At 37.3% G+C, this 20,681-nt stretch overlaps 1 protein-coding gene across 1 annotated transcript in view; it reads right to left on the reverse strand.

Moving 5' to 3' along the window:
* The window catches only part of LOC139717988 (epsilon-sarcoglycan-like), a 110,454-nt gene that overhangs the window by 13,631 nt on the left and 76,142 nt on the right, over nt 1-20,681 (reverse strand). The window contains exon 10 of the mRNA XM_071629477.1: nt 3,116-3,232. Within this exon, the coding sequence (XP_071485578.1) occupies nt 3,116-3,232 (117 nt within the window). The remainder of the gene's footprint in view (nt 1-3,115; nt 3,233-20,681) is intronic.

Below are 20,681 nucleotides of genomic sequence, written 5' to 3' on the forward strand. Positions count from 1 at the left end.
CGCTTGATAAACAACAACATCTTCAAAGACAGCGCGTCTCAGGCAAAGACACCCATCACCTGAGACGCGCTGTCCCTGAAGCCGCTGTTGTTGTTTATCAAGTGTCAAGACAGCGCGTCTCAGGTGACGTGCGTAATACGCATGAGGACCGCGCGCTGTCCATTTGTTTTGTACAGGATTAGCGCGCACTTTCGTGTCTTACTAGTTAAGTGTCTTTGCTAGAAACTAAGAAGCTTGGTACGGCGCGCGTGAATGCAAGCGCTGTCCAATGAGAGAGCTGTTTGGCACCACTGTACACTTTGTGTGGAGCATACTACGGGCTTAGGAGTGAATTTTACAGAGATTTCAAAACGGAAAAACTAGTATAAATCATGCTTGCGTCTCTTTGACTCCAATATATGATGAGCATCTAAGTTTCCTCTCTACGAAAAAGCCAAAATCAGAAACAATGGTTTCTTAATCCGGTCAGGAACCAAAACCGGACTTTAGATAACAAAATCTTCCATGAAAAGCAGGTGAAATTTACGTAAATTCAACTGATTATAACGTCATAACAAGAAGCGATATTATACGCAAATTTTGTATCAAAATAAAAATCAAAGTCTGGGGAACAACTTATCGTGACTTGTAACCATAACGAAAGCATGTAAAAGTTGCTGCACTGTGAAAACCAAAGCCCTGTCAAACTCTCGCAAAATCTCGCACTCAAGAGACACCTTCGGAACGCAAAGATTGTCAACGAGAGTGCTGAATAAATCTTGCCGGATCGGCTCATTAGCATACGTGCTGCGGACTGACTGGTCATACTGAAATTTTTTGGTAAAAATTTTTTTTTTAAATTTCTTTGTTTTTTTTTTTCATGTAACAATTCCTGTCTTGCCATGGTACTACTAGTTAAGGCTGAGCGCAGCATGTTTCAAACATATCTGCCTGACTATCAAAAATAAATGAACATATAAGACAGAGAGTTTCTCATCAATCCTGTTTCATGAAACTTGAGACAGAGCACACTGTAAGTCGTGACACGATTTCCCTTAATCTCTGCGACTCCTTACTGACTTTTAAAATAGGGCCACAGTCCACTGAGGAGGAAATGATTGCTTAACCCACGGAAAATTTGGATAATTAGCAACTAGATTCTAAAGTAGGTCATGCAAGAAGCGCATTTAGTGAAACCAAGTGTTTGTCCACGCCTCCTGTGAGTTCTAAAAAAAAGGAGGGTATGACACAAACTATTGTATTTAGATCAAGTTTATTTCCCTGACCCAGTTCGATGCATAATTGCCAGGGCACAGTCAATATTTCTTACTTCAGCTTTCTATTTGTCACAACCGATAGCGGCAAGAGTGTCAATGAAGCGGATCAGTCACCCAGATCTAGGGGAGATTCTACCTTTTTTTTTTTTTTTTTAGGAGGGAGTCCCTCCCAGGGGCTGATCCTCCTCTTTCAGTCTCAGATTGAAATCCTTCGCTTCTGCCAAGTCTCTTGTCTTCTTTTCCAGGGAATTTGACACAAAATTACTGTTTTGTCACACATATTAACACTTCTAGGAAGAGCTCTCAACATTCTTGAAGGCAAAATTACTGGTAGTACCGATAGTTGACGTTTTTTCTTTGCATTTTGTATTCAAACACGATGTCACTTGATATACAAATCAATTTATATCTAAAGTTAGTCTTGGAATGATGTGTAGAATAAATATATAATCTGGTCTGCAACTATTATATGCTTTTATATAAATCTGTGAATTTACGACATTATTTGGTCAATGAAGCTTCCTATATAACTCAAGCACTTCATCATACTTCTGATGTTTTATGAAGAAAGAGTTGAATAAAATATAAAGTAAAAAGAGGCTGTGTAAAATGTGCAGACAAACAGCATAATTATGCACTGCTCACAAAATGCTTTATTTCTGCTCTTTAAAAGAGTTATAAATGGGACCTTTCAATGCAACACACTCAAAGGAAAGAGAAAAATTCTTCTGTTAATGTATGGAAAGCTATGGCTATTCTGAATTCTCACATCAAACCGTAAATGTTTTTCTCTTTCTAAATGAAGAAGAAAGGATGTAGATTCTGCCCACAGGGAACTCTGTCAAATCTAATTTCAAAACAGCCTTCACTCATTAAAATACAAATAAGCTAATGTTCTTATTGCCAGAGAAATTGTATCATAATCACACTAGCCTAACATGTGCTTCACCACTGGACTGGTCATTGATCAGGACAATGATCCAAAGCGGTCAAGAGTCTCTGTCCAGTAGAACTTGACCTCGCCTATGGGCACAGACTGCCACATGTCCTACATCGAGTCTGAACCTCTCCAACAAAAACCATAAAACGCTTGCTCCGAGTGAGACGAAACCGGAGTGGACCTGGATTATCTTCTCTCCCAAGAGACTTCATATGGCTTGAACTCAACTATTTTTTAGTGTCATGGTTGTTTTTTTTTGTAGTCTTGTGTTGCAGGGAAAAACCCATTTTCGTCTCATCCTCTAGGGCAGCAAAAAACTCAAGATCAATGACTTTTTGGCCAATAAACTCACATTTCTTCGCATCAAACAGAAAGAGAACCACTCACAAAAAATCATCTGATAAACTTATTCATCCTTTTGTCTCCCTGAATTGATTGAAGATATTTTAAAAACAGGAACAACAACCACATAACTGAAATTTGGTCAACAAGCTATATATGATTTTATTTATCGTAATCAGTCTTGTTCATGGTATAAGAATAAACTGCAGTATACTGAACTTGTAGAATTCTTTCTGTTTGTAACAAAATATCGAGCTGGGTTTTCGACAGCTTATATTTTCATGTAATAGCAACTTTTGTGGCTAAACCTTTGTAGTGCATGTCCTTCGCGTACCTTTGTGAATAATTTTTCGAAATTTCCTTGGTCATATACATCTAAATCCATGAATTACAACTGCATGAATCCAAACTTTGTTACATGATGAATAAATAGATGTTGAACGAGAAGCATAAAGTCACTAATTCCAAAGACTTTGTCCTGCTTTAATGCTCTTTCAATTCTCTGTAGATAATAAGTGACTTTCACTAAGACTCTCCAGCCAGATAACTCCCCAAATGTAATAAGGACTCAACTCACCTGAAAGTGGTCTCCCGGTGTTTGTGTGGGTGTGGTGGGGTCCTGTACGGTGGAGGGGTCGCCATACCCCGGTGGTTGATCTGTGGGGTACTGGCCCAGGGGTACTCATCATAGCCCCTGCAGGTGTAAAGAATAATTAGGAATAAAGTTACCCCTTAAATAATCTTTAAATGATTTCACTTCTCTTTGTGAAGTTCTGAGGATTGCTGTTGTTCTTGTTGCTGCGAGATGGCACTTGATAAAGATTAAGAAGGAAATGGTGATATGACTAAGAATGAGCATTGAATGACAGACAAAAAAGAGAAATATAGAACTATATTGATATTACTGTAAAACATGATATATTCGCGGCATGAAATTTTCACGAATTGGAGCCGATGGCATTTTTTGCAGCATGAAATTTTCCCAAACTGCAACTGGCATTCAATGCATATAGTGTAGGCAAGAACTTTCATTGCATTTTAATTTCGCAAATCTTGGCGCTCGCGAAATTCGCGAAATTAAAATGCATGCAAACATTCCTCGTTTTACAGTATCTGCAATTAGCAAGTTCGAAAAGATATCAGGGCCTACAGCTCTACAGAGTTACCAGAGTTGAAATGCTCTGGGACCTGCATGAGCTGATGATTTGTTATGATAGGTATCACAGACCAAATATTCACTCATTATTATGCTTTCAAATAAATGTAAAATCTCTCATTCCATACACCTTACCTGATCTGCCTTCATTTCAGAGTTACGCAACTCTACACAGATTTTTCCAACCTTCCATTTTCAAACAAAATTCATGACTGCACTCCTCTGTGCAAAAGCAGATTATCTAGAAAATCTCAATTTTTCAACCTGTCCTCATTAAACATCACGAAAACAAGCTTTTCCAGGATGACACAGGATTGCAGGTGAAGATATAGAAAATGTGGATGAGGACCCAGAATAAAAAGGAAAGAAAAAGGGGGACATGAAGTGGGTAAGGGGTAACACAAGGGGTAAAGGGGAGATCAGGTTAGGAAGAGAAGGAGGAGGAGATAAGAACATAGGTTTAGGGGGATAGCGGAGGGGAAGAGATTATGAGATCATTTTACAAATAGATCCAAGAAGATGAATAGATAGCCTGGGATTGAAAGAAAGAGCACCGTTGGAATAAAAGACCTACAGTCAGAAGGGAGATAGTGATAGTAAAACAGAGAGAATGGGATACAAAAAGACATAGAGAAAAAGAAAGAGAAAGAGTGAGAGAGATGGAAAGATAGTAAGTGTGAATTGAGTGAGAGATATCAAGAATGAAAAAGCCCAAAGTGTGAGAGATAGAGATCAAGAAAGACATGAAATATAATAAGGAGGCAGGAAAAGAGATATGAATACATACAACAGACAGCCAAAAATATGACTATACATTTGGAAGATATGATATAAATACAAAATACTGATTTTTTTTTTTTCATAAAAGGCACACAAAATCTGTGTGAGCATAATCAGAGACATATATGTGATAAGATTCAAATCAAAACCAGGTCAAGATTCGTCAAAAGTCTTCATAAAGAAAAAAAAAAATGGGGGGGGGGGGGGAGGAGGAGCATATTGACGCTTTCAGAGGTGTTGCTATGGACTACACAATTCAATTCAATTCAAAGGTTTTATTTTCATTTCTTTCAAAAGAATGTACAAAAAGTATAAATTCGACAATGGATAGGAAGATGTTCATTAATTACCTAGGGCATGATGCATTCATGGACTTGTCAGAATCTAGCTGTGCCAAGATAATTTAAAGGCTAGTATGTCAAGATAATCCCCAGCATTGGTTTAACTTTGAAAGAGAAGAATATAACTAAGTGACTTGGTCTTTGTTGATGTATATAAAGCATAAATATATAAACTTAGCAATATGTCATCTGAACAGTATAAGAGCCACTAAAACTATAATATATACCGTACTATGATAATACAAATTTACTGCTGAATTCAAAGTAATGGATATCTGCTCATAAGGAGCACACTTCAAACCTTGGAACCCAGAGTGCATGCATCAAGTGTTGCTATGTCAGGTAAGCCTATTCAAAGCTTTCTGTTTTTCTGCAACAACATATATAACAACAGACGTGCATACACAGAGAATCACATGGAAAAATAGTCAATTTCCTGTGTATGAAAACATGGCAACCTTAGGTTTCAGTAGTGAAAGTAAATGTATGTACATGATCACACTTATTTTCACTAGGAAAGCATGACTAAACTTATAAAATCTCTTCCACACCTGTATATAGTACAAAAACACAGGCCTTGCAAACCAAGTCCTTGGTCATTCAGATTGGATATCTTTGACATTCTAACACTACACCTGCCTACAGGAAGTCCAATATCTGGACAAGGCTGCACTCTCTTGACCGGCCTAGGTCCTGAGATTGATCACCAATGGACAGCATTGTGCAATGATGTCATTGGGACAAGATGACCAGGTCACCAGGATGTAATCTTACATCACTGTTAACCCCCCACCCCCCCCCCCCCAAACACCACCAATGCTAGTTTTAAAGATACAATAATCTTATGAAATCACATACATACAATATCTCCTTAATCCTATATAATGCATTTATTTCTAGATCTATGTTCCTGCCAATCCTTAACTGACTGCATACTGTAAAACATGATATTTTCAAGGTATGAAATTTTCGCCAATTGGAGACGACGGCCTTTTTCGCGGAATGAAATTTTCCTGAGTTCCCTCTAACATTCAATGCATATAGCATAGACAAGAACTTTCAAGCGCATTTTAATTTCACGAATCTTGATTCTCGCGAAATTAAAATGTACGAGAACATTCCTTGTTTTTCAGTACCTGCCTTTGATTTTTTTCTTTCCTTTCATGAACTATGCCATTCAATTAAAAAACTTTGTATTGCAACCAATCAATCAATTGCCCTTCATCTACATAGATAAGCACTAATTACTTATTGTTTTGAATAACAGCCATGATAAAAATCATGGTCATACATGCTTGGGTAGAATTCAAACTCACAACTTTCTGATTGTGAGGCCTGCATTATACTCACAAGACTACTGAGTTTCATCTGATAGTCATGATGGTTCTGATCCCTTATGTCGATGAAGGGCAATTTGTCAGTATAAAATAAAGTGCAATTAAACCAACTCAATACAAGATTATTCAAAATTTAAAACAATTAAATATTGACTACTGTAACAAAAATGCACTCTATATTGTAATGCAAAGTGGAAATTTTCTTAATTTTCTCTTAAAAGTGGACAGCACATATGATCATGAATTCACATCTGAACTCAGAATATTGTCTCACAAGTACTAATTGCCAAAATATCATACTTGTGTAACTGTAAATCCATAAATATTCGCTGAATGAAATTTTGGCAAATTGGGGCTGACAGCCTCTTTTTGCAGCATGAAATTTTTGTGAATCGCTACTGGCATTCAATGCATATAGTGTAGGCAAGAACTTTTGTGAGCAGTTTAATTTCATGCAATCTTGGCTCCTCATGAAATCTGCAAAAATCATTGCATGCGAAAATTTCTGGCTTTAAAGAACCAAAGAAGAACTAAAATGTTCATTGTTGATTTACTGCTGCCAAACTGTTGCTTTAGAAGGTGAAATTTTGAGAAAGACTTTTACAGTCAAATCTTTTGGAGGAAATTCTCAGCATTTCCTGCAATGACTTGCAGACATGACACCAAATTGAAGTCAAATCTTGGCTGTCGGTCTCAGACGGGCTTAGCAACAACACTTCTCTGAGCCAAGACTGACAGTTAACCCATTTCACAGCTCTTTGGCACAACAAAACATTATTTGGAAATCCCTATCATGTTTCACAGTTCTTGACTGCACTATGAAGAGATATTGGGAAGAGCATGTACAAAAAGCAATAAATGCACTTAAAACTAAATGCGGGTATGATGAATATATTAGACAAGTCAATCCTAGGAATCCTATGACCTACTTCACTGTTAAGTTCATCTACAACTGCAGCCTGGTTGAATTGGTTCAGTTGAGTGATAGACGGATGGCTGCTAAAACACTGCTGAGCTGACACAAAATACTGGAAGTGGGAATATGTGGACTCCATATTTTGTGGTCTCTTTTTCATGAATGAGGAAATAAGAAAGTCACATGTGAAGACGTAGGTGATTAGATCTGCAAGCGGTTCTACACCAGGGGGGATCACTGTAAGTATGGTGGATATACAGCTATCATGTGATACATTGGTTAATGTTCTAGTTACAAATTTGTTGGTTTGTTTGTGACTGTGTATGGTCCATTCTCTGTAATTACAGATAACTACCTTTCAATTCGGAGGTGATACTCTGAAACTATTAGCTAGAAGCTGAAAAATACAAGCTCCGTCATGGCTATGCTATTCACATGTGCATCTCGTCACTCATTGGTCCAGTTTGTCATCAAATTAACCCTCATAATTTGGACGATGGGGAGTCGTGAGATGAAGACTTCCTGTCCAAGGCAGGGCAGGCCGATGGACCAGGCCATAAAACAACAGGAGGGTAGAAAAGGTGAGGGGTGGAGATAGGTAGGGGAAGTACTTGAGTTGGGGGTCAACCTGTTTGGAAACTTAAGTTGCTTGTATTAGGTATTGTGTGCTCCGACTCAACACTCTCACTATAGTGGCTAATCTTTTTCTCTACAACATATTTTCATCCCTTTTGCCATCTTCATACTTCTTCCGTGATCATTTTGTACTGTTTAATGGGATAAAGGATGGACATACATTTCATCACCATGGATTCATATAATGTGAGGAGGAATGAGTCAGACTACAGGGGGTAACAGGTTCATGCATCTGGTGAGTGTTACTTGTTAACCTTGTTGTGACCATCACTTGAATCCAGGCAATGTTCTATCATAACGTGTAGACTCTTACTGGATAGGCAGAGTTAACATGCTCCCTACGAGATCTTCAAATCCCGTATACTTTGTACAGGGCCAACCACATTTCCAACGCGGAATGGATTATGGATAGTTTGATAATCAGAAGAACGATGAAAAAGGGAGAAAAAGAAGCAGAAGACAAAGAAGAATTAAGATGAAAAGGAAGAGGAGGAGGAGGAAGAGGAGAAGAATTTGGAGGAGGGCAAGGTAATGGAGAAGAGGAGAAGGAAAGAAAAAGAAGAAGCAGATAAAGAAAAAAAGGAAAGCTAAGATCGAATCTCCTTCATCTGATGATTACAAGGCAAATGGAAAGTACAATTGAAGGGGTCGGTGCAATATAATGCTAACCCACACTTTTGTCAAAATTGAGTTACATGCATTTTCATAATCCTTATTCTTCACTCTAACCTCAGTGAAAATATCATATTTGAATTCAACCAATAAGATGGTAAAAAATGCATGGATTCATGTTTTGTTAATGTGCAATGTATGGACTTTCCAAACATTCAACAGCGATTATCTCAAAATGACCACTGTGTGGGTTAGCACTATATTGCACCGACCCCTTCAATTGCTTGGTGTGCTTTTCATCACTATATCAAACCCACTTACTGACAGATGACAGAGTAATGTTTCATATTTCAGCCCTTGAATAAAACCCATCTACCAGTACAGTAAATGATCATACTGTCCATGAGTGCATAGAAAACAAAGCAATGGGTGGCTTGTGGCATTTCTATATGAAATCAGCTCTGTTTCCCTTTTAAGAAAAATAGTGATCATTTCTGTCTTAAAGAACTCTGTGGAAATCAAATTTACGCTTTGACCCTTATTTACTTTGAAATCATGTATGACATCACATCTGACTATTTTTACAGTTAAGGTAACTGTACTTAGATTGATAGGATACATCAAGTACAGTTGTAGAAGGTGTTATTAAAAAAGGAAATATAGCAAGTCTTGAAGCCTTTGGCAAATGAACCATCTTGTATCTCAAAGTAACAAACATTGACATTGGGTGGGATTCCTACATCTGATATCTATGGAAACCTTTTTACTTGCCTTCATGAGTCATGCTACACGTTTGTCGGCATATATATTTGATTAGGTAATCTAATATGTATTTATGGCTTTTAACCTTTAGTGGGGATCATGGAATCAATCAATTTGATATGAATGCTATGACAGTGATCTGCGCAATTCAGAAGCAAACAGAAGCATTTCACATGGAAACCGAGAATTCTTTTGAAGAGATAAATATATCAGCTGGAGCTCCAATATGACTGTTTAACTTGCTCTTCTTCTGTGGTGCAAGTAGAAAACGATTCATCGTCCACCTACTCGGCAAATCTGCTTCTCAGCTCATTAACTGGCTAGTCATGGAATGACGTCAGTTGCAGACGTGAAAAAATTAACTCAAGCTGCCTTTCTTGCACTGACCCTGGAATGCACTGGGGGAAAACTAAATTGAAGACATGGGTTTGTTACGGTCACTGTACTTAATGGCATGGAGGGGAAAATATGTTTTAATGTGGTGAGTATTCATAGTGTCTACTATGCAATGTGTATGACTTTACATTGTATATATCTTTCAGAACTGAAAAACAAAAAAACAATGACTTCTCTCCCAAAATATGGAGAGTCTGTTCTTGGTCCAAAATCAGAAAAAGGTAACATATGTATAGAATCTGTGGAGTTAACACCTTTTGCTCCTTAATGATTTAAACACAACTTAAAAATTCTCTCTGCAGGGGATAGCCATTTATAGAGTGTGATCAGATTAGTTGTGAAATATACACCAAGATATCAGTTATTTCTCCAGAGATATTTTAGTGTGATTACCAGTGATGTCACTAATGACATCACAGTCTGATTACCCATGATGTCACTAATGACATCAAACAGCTCGGTGGCATTCCTTGTCTCCATTTTAGCATTTCTTCAGACTGGTCCTATCTTGCATCCACACCAGAGCATAACACAGCTAATATCTTTTGTCTTGCCTTTAAGTTGTATATGTCCTATTAATGCTAACTTGATTTTTGCACCAAAATCTATACCTTTCTTAGGTCCAATATTTCTAAAGATTTAATTAATTAAATTCCTGTGCCTTGTCATATTGGTTTAAAGTCGGCCTTTTAAAGTTTATTTCTTTTTTTCCCCCCATTTGATGTGTATAGATCTAGAAAATTTCCTGTTTGTGACAACTTGAGATAAACTCATTTTTTTTTTTTTTTTTGGGGGGGGGGGGGGAATTGGTCAAAACCCCCTTTTAATGAAGAGCTTGCATAAACTCTCTAGAGTTTCCATGATTAGCCACATACTTGGCAATGATTTGTAGGCCTTGGCTAGCATTCATCGTGAGGAATTATAACCAGAGGTTTCTACTTTTCTGTCTGACATCAGGAGTGTAAGATTGGACAGTATCTTTTAATTTATCTTGAGGTCACCTAATGAATGACCCACACAATTTTTTCACATATGGGACTACAGTTTTACACAAACATTTGTGCAAGTGACTTGGTTAAGGAAATCTTCAATCACACACCCCTCTCTACAAATCACCATTGATTGCCGACGGATACAAGATGACCTCTTGTAACAAGCTTAATCTTTTTCTTAATGTCATTTTCTTAATGTCATAAATCATCAAGTATACTCATCACAAATAAAGTAATCAACAAGGTCATATCAACCCAAAATTAAGATTTAAAAAAAAAACCAAAACTTCGATAAATTATCAAGAAAGATATAAGTCTTAAAGAGATTAACCTCTTAAAATATCTGTGATCTACCTACTTAAAGGTGAATGACAGTCTCTTTGGTTGTAATCATATTAGAAAATTTAGGATACATTTAACTGAGATTGTATCAAATGTAGAGTACACAGCTCATAAAATGTGTGTGTGTGTGTGTGTGTGTGTGTGTGTGTGTTTGCATTTTTCATAAGGAAACTTATGACTGCATTATTTCATAGTCTTTTGATATATATCTTCTGTATACATTATATATATATGAGGGATTAGAGCGTTTTGCTGCTAAGAGAAAAACATAAACAAATGCTTCATGACTTACATGTACATGTGTAGTTGATCACCTGATGTACATTGTACAAATTGTATATCTAAGAAACAAAATTAAAGGAGAAATCCAGTCCAAATATAAGTTAGTCTGATAAAAAAGAGTAAAATCTTATGAGTTCAATGATAAAAATTTGACTGAAATCAGATGAAAAATAAGGAAGTTATGACAATTTTGAAGTTTTGCTAATTTCTGTAGGCGTTTTCACATCAGCCCGATGTTTCGAAATAGCGCGATATTTTCTGACTTGGGAAATTAACCCGATCACGAAATAGCGCACTATTTGATAATGTGAACACAAATTAGCACGCTAATTGTATCGCTCTGGTCGAGAAAATTTCTTGAGTCCAACTCGGGAAATTTCTGAAATAGCGGGATAATTGGCAAACTATTTGATAATGTGAAAACGCCTCAAGAAATTAGCGCGATGCATCCCATCATGCCTAGCGTGTGTGACCCGATCGATCGAGGCAAACTGCACACAAAGCATGAGAAATTTTTGAAAGTGCACACATTACTGATGCTGTTTGCACATGTTCAGCTGTCGAATTCGCTCGAAAAAATTTCGGGCTAATTCTCTTCGGGCTGATGTGAATAAGAAATGAAATAGCGCGCTAATTCGCAATTGCGAAAAATATCTCGAGCTTGGATCTTTATCGGGCTGATGTGAAAACGCCTTGTGAAACAGTTCTTGTATGGTGGATATGAATATGCAAATGAGTGAGCTAACCATGTCATACCCTCACAATTTTCCATTCATTGTGTACAAAAAAAAAAAATGATGAAAATTCAATGTTTTTGTCATTGAAATCTAAAATATGATGTTATTCCTTGCTGAATAACTTCAGAATAGTGATCAGTTAGATGTACCAGGATTTGAGCAACAGGCATAATTGCGTTTGAATGAAAAAACTGGAAATTTCAGGATTTTATGTATAAACTACAATGAATATGACAAGTTGTCAGGGAGTGACATGCTCACTTTGCCATTTGCATTTTCATATTGACTAGTTCAAGAAGTGTTTCCCAGAAAATTAGCAAAAATTTGAAATGTCATAAATTCCTCATTTTTTACCTGATTTTGATCAAAATTTTACCATTAAACTCGTAATATTTTACTATTTCTTATCAGACGATCTCATATTTGGACTGGATTTCCCCTTTAAGAGGTAGTCTCTTCATTTACACGATGTCACTTCAAGGATATTTAGGGAGGTATCCATCCATCTTTTATGACATAAAAGGCTTCAAATTTACCTGCCTTTGTGGTGACAGCATTGCAAATTGAATTAAGGCTGGTTAGTGGATGGAACGAGGGGTCATTTATGGATTCATTAACTTCACCTTTTTCCTGACTGAGGCTAATTTTGAGAAGCCGTAAGATTCAAGGTGTGCAAATTCTGCTGCGTAACACTCTCATGGAATCATGCCCGCAAGACTCTGATGAAAGACTGTCAACACTGCAATAACAGATGACCTCTCTTCATCAAATACAGGAGTAAGAATCAGAGGGCATTGTCTGAGCTTTACTTTAAAGCTACTGTTTACCATCGATGGGAGCAGTGATATAAAAAATGTTTGAGTTATCAAATTTGATGCATACACACGTGTAGGTCAGTTGTATCACAAAACATCTTACCACATAAAATTTCACAATAAAGCCTAAAATATAAGGAGATACATTATCACTATTTTTTCTATATAAACCATAACTGTAGACAGTTTATTCTGGAAACATTTTTATTATAAGTATTGATCACATTTTGTATATTCAACAATACTTAATATTGATTATACTGATTAACATTTTTTACATTGGTTGTTCTATCCCTAACTCACATTTCAAAACTATTTTGAAGCACTAAAGCTGGGTTTTTGTTTCATCTGCAAATGGTAAATAATGCCTTTAAGGAAACATCTTTGGGGGAAAGAACATCGTCAAACCTGTGACTTCGCATCCAAAACCCCAAAGAAGTAGCATGGGTTGAGCATCCAGTATGCTTGAAATTATGTCTTCTGGATCAATTGAGCTAATTTTTTTTTTTGGGTATATATATTAATGTAAAACCAGAAATGTTAGTGTGCCTTTTAATTTCAGGAATTTTGTGACAGGCAAGATTTGCAAAATTAAAATGCACCCTAAAGTTCTTCTACACTATGTGCATTGAATGCCAGTGGCAATTCATGCTGAGAAAATATCATGCTTTACTGTAGTTTTGGGCATGCATTTAAAACAGAATGAGTGCTTTAATCATCATTACCTACCTACTCGTCTCTATATATTCAAGTTGGTTTTCCTGAATTTCTGTCCATGAAGTAAATAAAAGCGCGCATGAAAAACCTATTCTATTTTAAAACAGTCAACTTAACAGCTCAAATAGATAACACAATCAAGAATCGAATATTGCTAATGCATGTAACAATTGTTTTGAAATTCTTAATCTGATAATCCATTTACATTGGTCACCATGGAGATTTAAATCCTAACTTTGTTTCATACACAACTAGAAAAGCACTCTGAGAGCACAGACCTCCGCCAAGCAGCTACTTTCCAACAATGATCTTGCTCTTACATAGTGATCAGTGATTTCCACCCATACATATGCATGCTGAAAATTTGTCAAATTTCCCAATATAGAAGCCTTTGTTACGTCATAAACCCTCTACTGTGTGGCGCGCCTTGCGCTAGCAGAATCTAGAGCATGCACTTTAGTGTGCATATGAAAGCCTAAAAAATGCGCAGCTTGAACTCCCATGTCCATTGACCCTACCTGCCAAAATATTGAAAATCCTTCATAAAATCCATAAAAGTTTCCGAATCACAACCAAAATTTGATCAATTGTTCCTTGTGTCATTCTTAACCTTTCCTGCAAGTTTCATTTAAATCCATCCCCAACTTTTTGAGTTATTTTGCACACGGATAAACAAACAAAGAGTAACAAAAACTTTAACAGACCTCTCACATTAGAGACCCTCTTCACAAAAGATGTATTTCTACATCTAATACATCATACATCTGTTTTTCCATCACTTACACATATTTTGGAGGACTAGGTCCTGGAATAACAAATTTTGACAAGTAGCACGGTATATCAAATGAAAGCAAGATGTTATTCAGAGGGGTGAAGGTTCAGTTGTGAGTTTCTTTAATTTTGTCTCCCTCTACAAATGAAATATGTTAAGATCGCAACTGCTGATCTGTAATTCAACAAACATGTCAGAAAAAAAGAACCACGGGACTCAAACCTGTCATCTACTGCTTTCCGGGCAGCAACACTACCACCAGGGTGTCAATGGTTCCTGGCAGTGACAGGAAGAACATGAAACAAATACCCAAGCTCCAAAACTCTGACATTGTTATGTTAAGTAGTCCAAGGTGGACAAGGCATATTAAATAAAAGCAAGACATTATTCAGAGGGGTGAAGGTTCAGGTGAGAATTTCTTCAGTTTTGTCTCCCTCTACAAATGAAAGTAGTATATTATCAGACAGCTTAAAATCTCCTCTTTCAGATGTCAACCATTTCTTCAAAATCTTTCACAGTGACCTTTTGTTAGTTCTGCGAAACAAGGTCACAAGTAGCTCTATGTGACAGAAGACTGCTTTCCTAATTTGTAAAGCATTCGCAGCCATTTTCAGCCATGAACAAAGATCCATGTCAACAGAAACAATCACCACGCAAGTACATGTACCTTTTTCCATATTTCTTTAAGTCGTTTAAAACTTTAATTTTTGTATTTTAATTTCTTCACTGAAACACTACACAAATATTGTATTTTCTTGTGCTAGCAGCAACATAATAAATCTTATAAACTTAACCAAGACAAGTCATGAACGAGTGAGTTAAAGCATAAAACATATAGAAATAACATTTTTCCCCTTTGCAGCTTTCAACAAATAATGATAACATAGCACTGACCTTTTTCTTTCCAGTCAGAAATCCGCTTGTGGAATGAAAACAATATTTTCTAACTTCAAAGACCGAGTGATGATCAAACAAAAGGAAACTGTACTGTCTTCCTATGTCAAATTGTATTATCTACAATGCACATATCTCTTATTCCAGTAAAACAAAAAAGAAAAAAAAAATCACACTTGCTCCACAAAATTGCCAAATTTTTTAGTTATACCATATGCAGGCGGCTTATAAGTGCTTTGTAAGTTTCTGAAACTTTTTTTGAAAGAGAAGAAGCAGGGCTGAAATTCCCCCCTCCTTATTTTCTCCCTTTATTTTGAGTAAAGAGGCTGGAACTCATTGATGACACCCCTGCGTCTGTAGACTGATACTTTCTCCAACCCCTCCGATCCCACGGGCACATGGCTTGCATGAGTCCACACGTGATGCGCAGAGGATGAATAACCGCGACACCAGCCATCCCGAGTTAAATCACAGCGACAACTCGCCACCCTCTGATCTACGATGGAAATGATGACCTATCGAAGGTATCTAATTAGATTGCGAGTGAGTCATCATAAAAAGTGACATGCGCTTTAAGTAGAGGAAACATCAAAATGAAAATGTGCTGTCCCGGAGGAAAGTGCATGAAAGTTTTGAAGGAAAGATGCAAGCCTTCCCAACAGTTTTCATTTAAGTCTATGACACCGCCTTACAGCAACGCTAGATCAGTATCTCCTTGTATCTCGAAAAACTCTGTCCTATATCTTAACTAGCATCTAATGATCTTAATAGTATCATCTGGGGGTAGAATTATAACATTTTACATTGATGGTTCACTCACACCGCCTGAGGGAAGTTGTAAATGAGTGGGCCAAACAAGGAAGAGGGTTATAACGAAGATAAGGAGATGGATACTATATGGATAGAAGTGAAGATGACATAGACTATACAAACTGGGAATTCAGGTAGAGAGAAACTGAGACTGACAGACTGACCCACATACATACATACATACATACATACATACATATATACACATACATGCAGACAGATAGACAAATGGAGATAAAGACATACATACATACATGAAATTAACAGACAGACCCAAGAGAGATTTAGAGAGAACATATGATTTAGAGAAGATCCACACAGCAAGATTACCCTGAGCGCATTGCACATTGCAGCTTCTGTGCCACCTTGTCTCATGTTCCCTTGTCCAACAAATGCCATAATCAGCTAATTTTGAGCAATATCAATATTTTGATATCATAGATCCCAAGTACGACACCGGGAGCCACAGGTTATTACATTCCACATGTATGATGTCACTGAATGAGCAACTGGCCAATTATAATTCCCAACAATTTAGATAATCTCGGTAAGTAGGTTATCACTGCGACTCTGTTAACATGCACTATCTGGGAAATCAATCGCTAATTAACAATAAATCTTTTTGACCCCCTGTCCTCTCAACAGACAGGAACGCCAAAAGATGCAGCTCATGTGCGGAGGAGATTGTGAACTCAAGCGGTGATCCTACTTCACCCCCGATCATATTCCAAGGCTTTTCCCGATCAGAGCTTCATGTTCCTGACTTGTCTCCTTCCATGAAGCATCCAGCAAGAAAAATTTAAAACTTCACAAACATTTAGAGAGAAACCATTCCATGCATGGCCCAGGACAGATAAGCCAGATGAATCTCTTCTTTTTTTTCATCCAGATGGTCTGAACCAACTGAATTCATGATGTCTCTGAAGAACTAAAAGCCTGGCAGAACCTAGGGGGACACACCCGTGCCCGAACCTGCCCCCAAGTTGGCACCCCCTGGCACCTAAGATTGGAGAGCTGCATGGACCTCTCCCTGGTCAACACCTGGACGTGGTTTATCTGAGATGACTGCAGAGTTTACAGGGTCACTGAGCAAGGTAAAGTCCTAGGTCATTAGTCTCTCTGCATTTCTAAGATTATGACAAATTGTAGATGCCTTTATGCAGCTTGAAATTCTGAATATTTAGAACTAATTCTTGAGTTGTCATGGGTCAAACAAGTAACTTGTATGCTGAAACAAATTACTGAAGAGCAGATACCTTAATATATCTATACTTATTTTTCTTTAAATCCTGGACAAGCAAGGATACAGGAAAAAGAAAAGTTGACATGGTATAGTATCAACACAACTGTCCCTTTGGTGCTATGGCTTCACAAAATGCCTGAAATTCTGAATGTTGAACTACTTCTTGAGTTATCATGGGTCAAACAAGTAACTTGTATGCTGAAACAAACCACTGAAGAGCAGATACCTTAATATCTATCGGTTCTTGTTTTAAAATCCTTGACCAGCAAGGAAACAGGAAAAAGAAAAAATGACCTGGTATAACATCATCACATCTGTCCCCTTGGTGCTAAGGCTTCATGAAATGCCTGAAATTCTGAATGTTGAACTACTTCTTAAGTTATCATGGCTCAAACAAGTAACTTCAAACAAATCATTGAAGAGCAAATAATATCTATCCTTCACAAAATAAAGAAAAAATCCTTGACAAGCAAGGGGACAGAAAAAAACAAAATTGACCTGGTATATCAAACATCATCACAACTTTTCCTTTGGTGCTGAGGTTTCATAACTTAATCCATTCATTCAAAATTCAGTGGTATGATGCGATATGTGAGCAAAACTTGTATACCATCCTTGTATCCCTGAAGAGATTCCAAGGAAGCAGACGTCCATTTGCATTTGGCTGCTTTTGTATCTTATGACGTTGTGCAATGTACATTCTGGCTGAGTCAAAATGTGCACATCTTCACTTTAATGCCCTGTGTGTTTTTACAGAGAAAATTGAACTTGAACTTGAACTTTGTTGTGTTTAACTGAAAAAAAAATCCAACAAATCTTTTGTACATATCTTTTGTATCTTTTGTAAGAATAACAAACAAAACTGAGCTAAATGAATGCAGGATAGTCAAATTGTTCACAGTTCCAAGCCTGTTGAGAGTCACATTAATCCTCTGTGTACAACATATTAGAGAATATCACAGTGCTACACTGTACTGTGGCATAATGGTACAAACACTTCAAAGAGAGAATGGTAGGGTCAATACCCATTATGTTTACATATCAGGATATAATTCTCTACCCACCATGTACTTCTAGGAATGTAATGAAAAACCTGGCAAAATTGGGTAACAATAATAATAGGGTACTCAAGGAAAAAAAATGTGCTAGTAAAACTTACAAGGTTACCCTGGGTAAATATGACAATATTTTCATCATTCTCACTATTAATCTTATTCTTCATAGTCCACAGGCATAAAGAAAGCTGTAAGTTAAATGACGAAGATTTTGAATGATATTGAATTGAACAGAATTGCTTTGCTTTCATGACTGCAAACAAAATGATGAAATTCAATGCTTTTTAGAAAGCAACCACAGTAGCAAAGGCTGAAAGTCTCTTCCAAAGAACTCTGCAATGACGATGAAGTGCCTTGTTCTGGGGCACAACTGTTGCAGCCAGGGAATTGAACTTGGGACCTTTTGTGATTGACAGTACATGGTCTGATCCACTGAACCACAACAGCTCCTTTTGCCACAAACTGCTTTCTTGTTTTAATACAAAATTGTAATTTCTTCATACCAGTGATCATGAGGGTAGACCCGGGCACCGTTTTATGAAAGTTGTCAGCCCTGACAAATTGTCAATCTCTGACAATTTCAGTAAAATCCTTGGTTTTGATTGGCTGAGGAGCCTTGGTCACTGACTGTTACTATGGTGATTGTCAGAGAATGGCAACTTGTCAGGGCTGACAACTTTCATGGAATGGTGCCCTGGTACGAACATCACTACTGATTTCTTATTGGCATAGATAATGTCACATTTTGAAGCATCCATTCTAGTAGTCCCAAATATTAGATCTTTGTGGTGCCTCCTACAAGTACATACAGTGTAATCCTGTATGGCCTTTCACATGTATATTGTCATTTTGAATTAATTTTTCATTCCTTATAATAAACAATGTTACGAAGTTTTGTGGTATCTATTACCCTTTCCCAGTGCTCGGAAAACCCTGGAATATGAACTTTTTGATATGCATTTTACATAATAGCAAGCAGACAGGTGTTTTGAGTTTTTAGATTATACATTTGATACAAAAGTCATACATTTGGAGCTGGAAAAAAAACAACTTCTAATCTATTCAAGACCCTTGTTATGGAGAGCTAATGAGTAATTTAACTTTATAAGCATAACACTATTATCAGCATTACTGCTTAAACCACTGAATCACCTGTCCATTAAACAATTCAAGTTTCCTGTCATTGGCTGTTGTGTCTGGAGCTCAAACTGCTTGGCCTGGGTAGAGGAAACAGAACTGGTATAGAGAGTTCCATGGCCTGCTTTAATGTGTGTGTGTGTGTGTGTGTGTGTGTGTGTGTGTGTGTGTGTGTGTGTGTATGTGTGTGTGTGTGTGTATGTGTGTGTGTGTGTGTGTGTGTGTGTGTGTGTGTGTGTGTGCAGAGAGTGCCACTAACCCACTTTATCTCAAATCCCTGGGAAATCGTAGCTATTCACTGACCCTGGGCCTACCTAATGCTTGGTATCAATGCTAGCCTTCTGTCGAGGATGTTTGACCTATTTTCCCTGTTCCCATGGAAGATAACCTTATGACATGCAACAGTCTGGGACAAGATCCAACTCTGTCTTCTCATAGATTTCTCTTGATTTCAGCCCAGTTGGTCACATATTCTCCTTTTCTTACTATTTTCTGAATGCTCCAGCTTTTCATCTGTGTAATCCTTTACATGTCAAGGCATGTAGCTTTTACTTGCAAAACTATTCAGGATGTGAAAGTAAGTCGATCCTCTCCCAAACTTGACAAACAATGTAAGTTTAACAGACTCCCCCCCCCCCCCCCCAGTTGTAACAATGTGACAGTTCCATAAGATGGCTATTTTACAACTTACTGCAATATGAGGGATTAAAAATCGCTATAAAATGACAGCTAGTTTCAGGATTTCACTACCCCTAAATGAAAAGGCATAATTGGCAAACATAGCACAGTATGATACTAGTATACCAGCCTTAATTTTTTCTGATACTCTTCTTTTTCTCCATTACTGCCACTTATAATGGCTTTGCACAACCCTCTAACGGCTGAAATGCCCTGACTTGCACTAATCTGGGAGATGAACAAAGTAATTCATTTTCTGACGGATGCATATAGGTGAAATTGCACGGACAAGTGGGACAATAAATATGGTTGGCAGAGTCTGAAAGTCAGGCTAACGAGATCATACTTACTTCTGTGCCGGTAGCTTTGGTAATATAGTGACAGGAAAATGTTGTACAACTCTGTCCTTGAACTGCATTAATGCTCACAGTTACAAGTTAATCACCAAAGCAATCTGACTGGAATAACACTGTTTGGATCATATCGCATTCACGCAGTGACTTCTGATATACAAGGGGCTACCACATACCCTGACAGTTCAGGCTCTTATAATGTATGTCAGCTGATTACAAGCATGAAGCAAAACATATGCTTGTTTGTGGTTCTCTGTATTTTTGCAATTTGTGACAAATCATATACATTACAGATGCATCTTTAAATGAAACTGTATATTTTTGTAGTACTTTGTTAAAAAAACCTAGTTTTCAGCTGTCTTTACCACAGTCTCCCTTCA

The sequence above is a fragment of the Diadema antillarum genome, unplaced genomic scaffold (genome assembly GCF_040938485.1).
Source record: "Diadema antillarum isolate AM-2024a unplaced genomic scaffold, OU_Dant_1.0 scf00000086, whole genome shotgun sequence".
In the NCBI taxonomy this organism is placed as follows: domain Eukaryota; kingdom Metazoa; phylum Echinodermata; class Echinoidea; order Diadematoida; family Diadematidae; genus Diadema; species Diadema antillarum.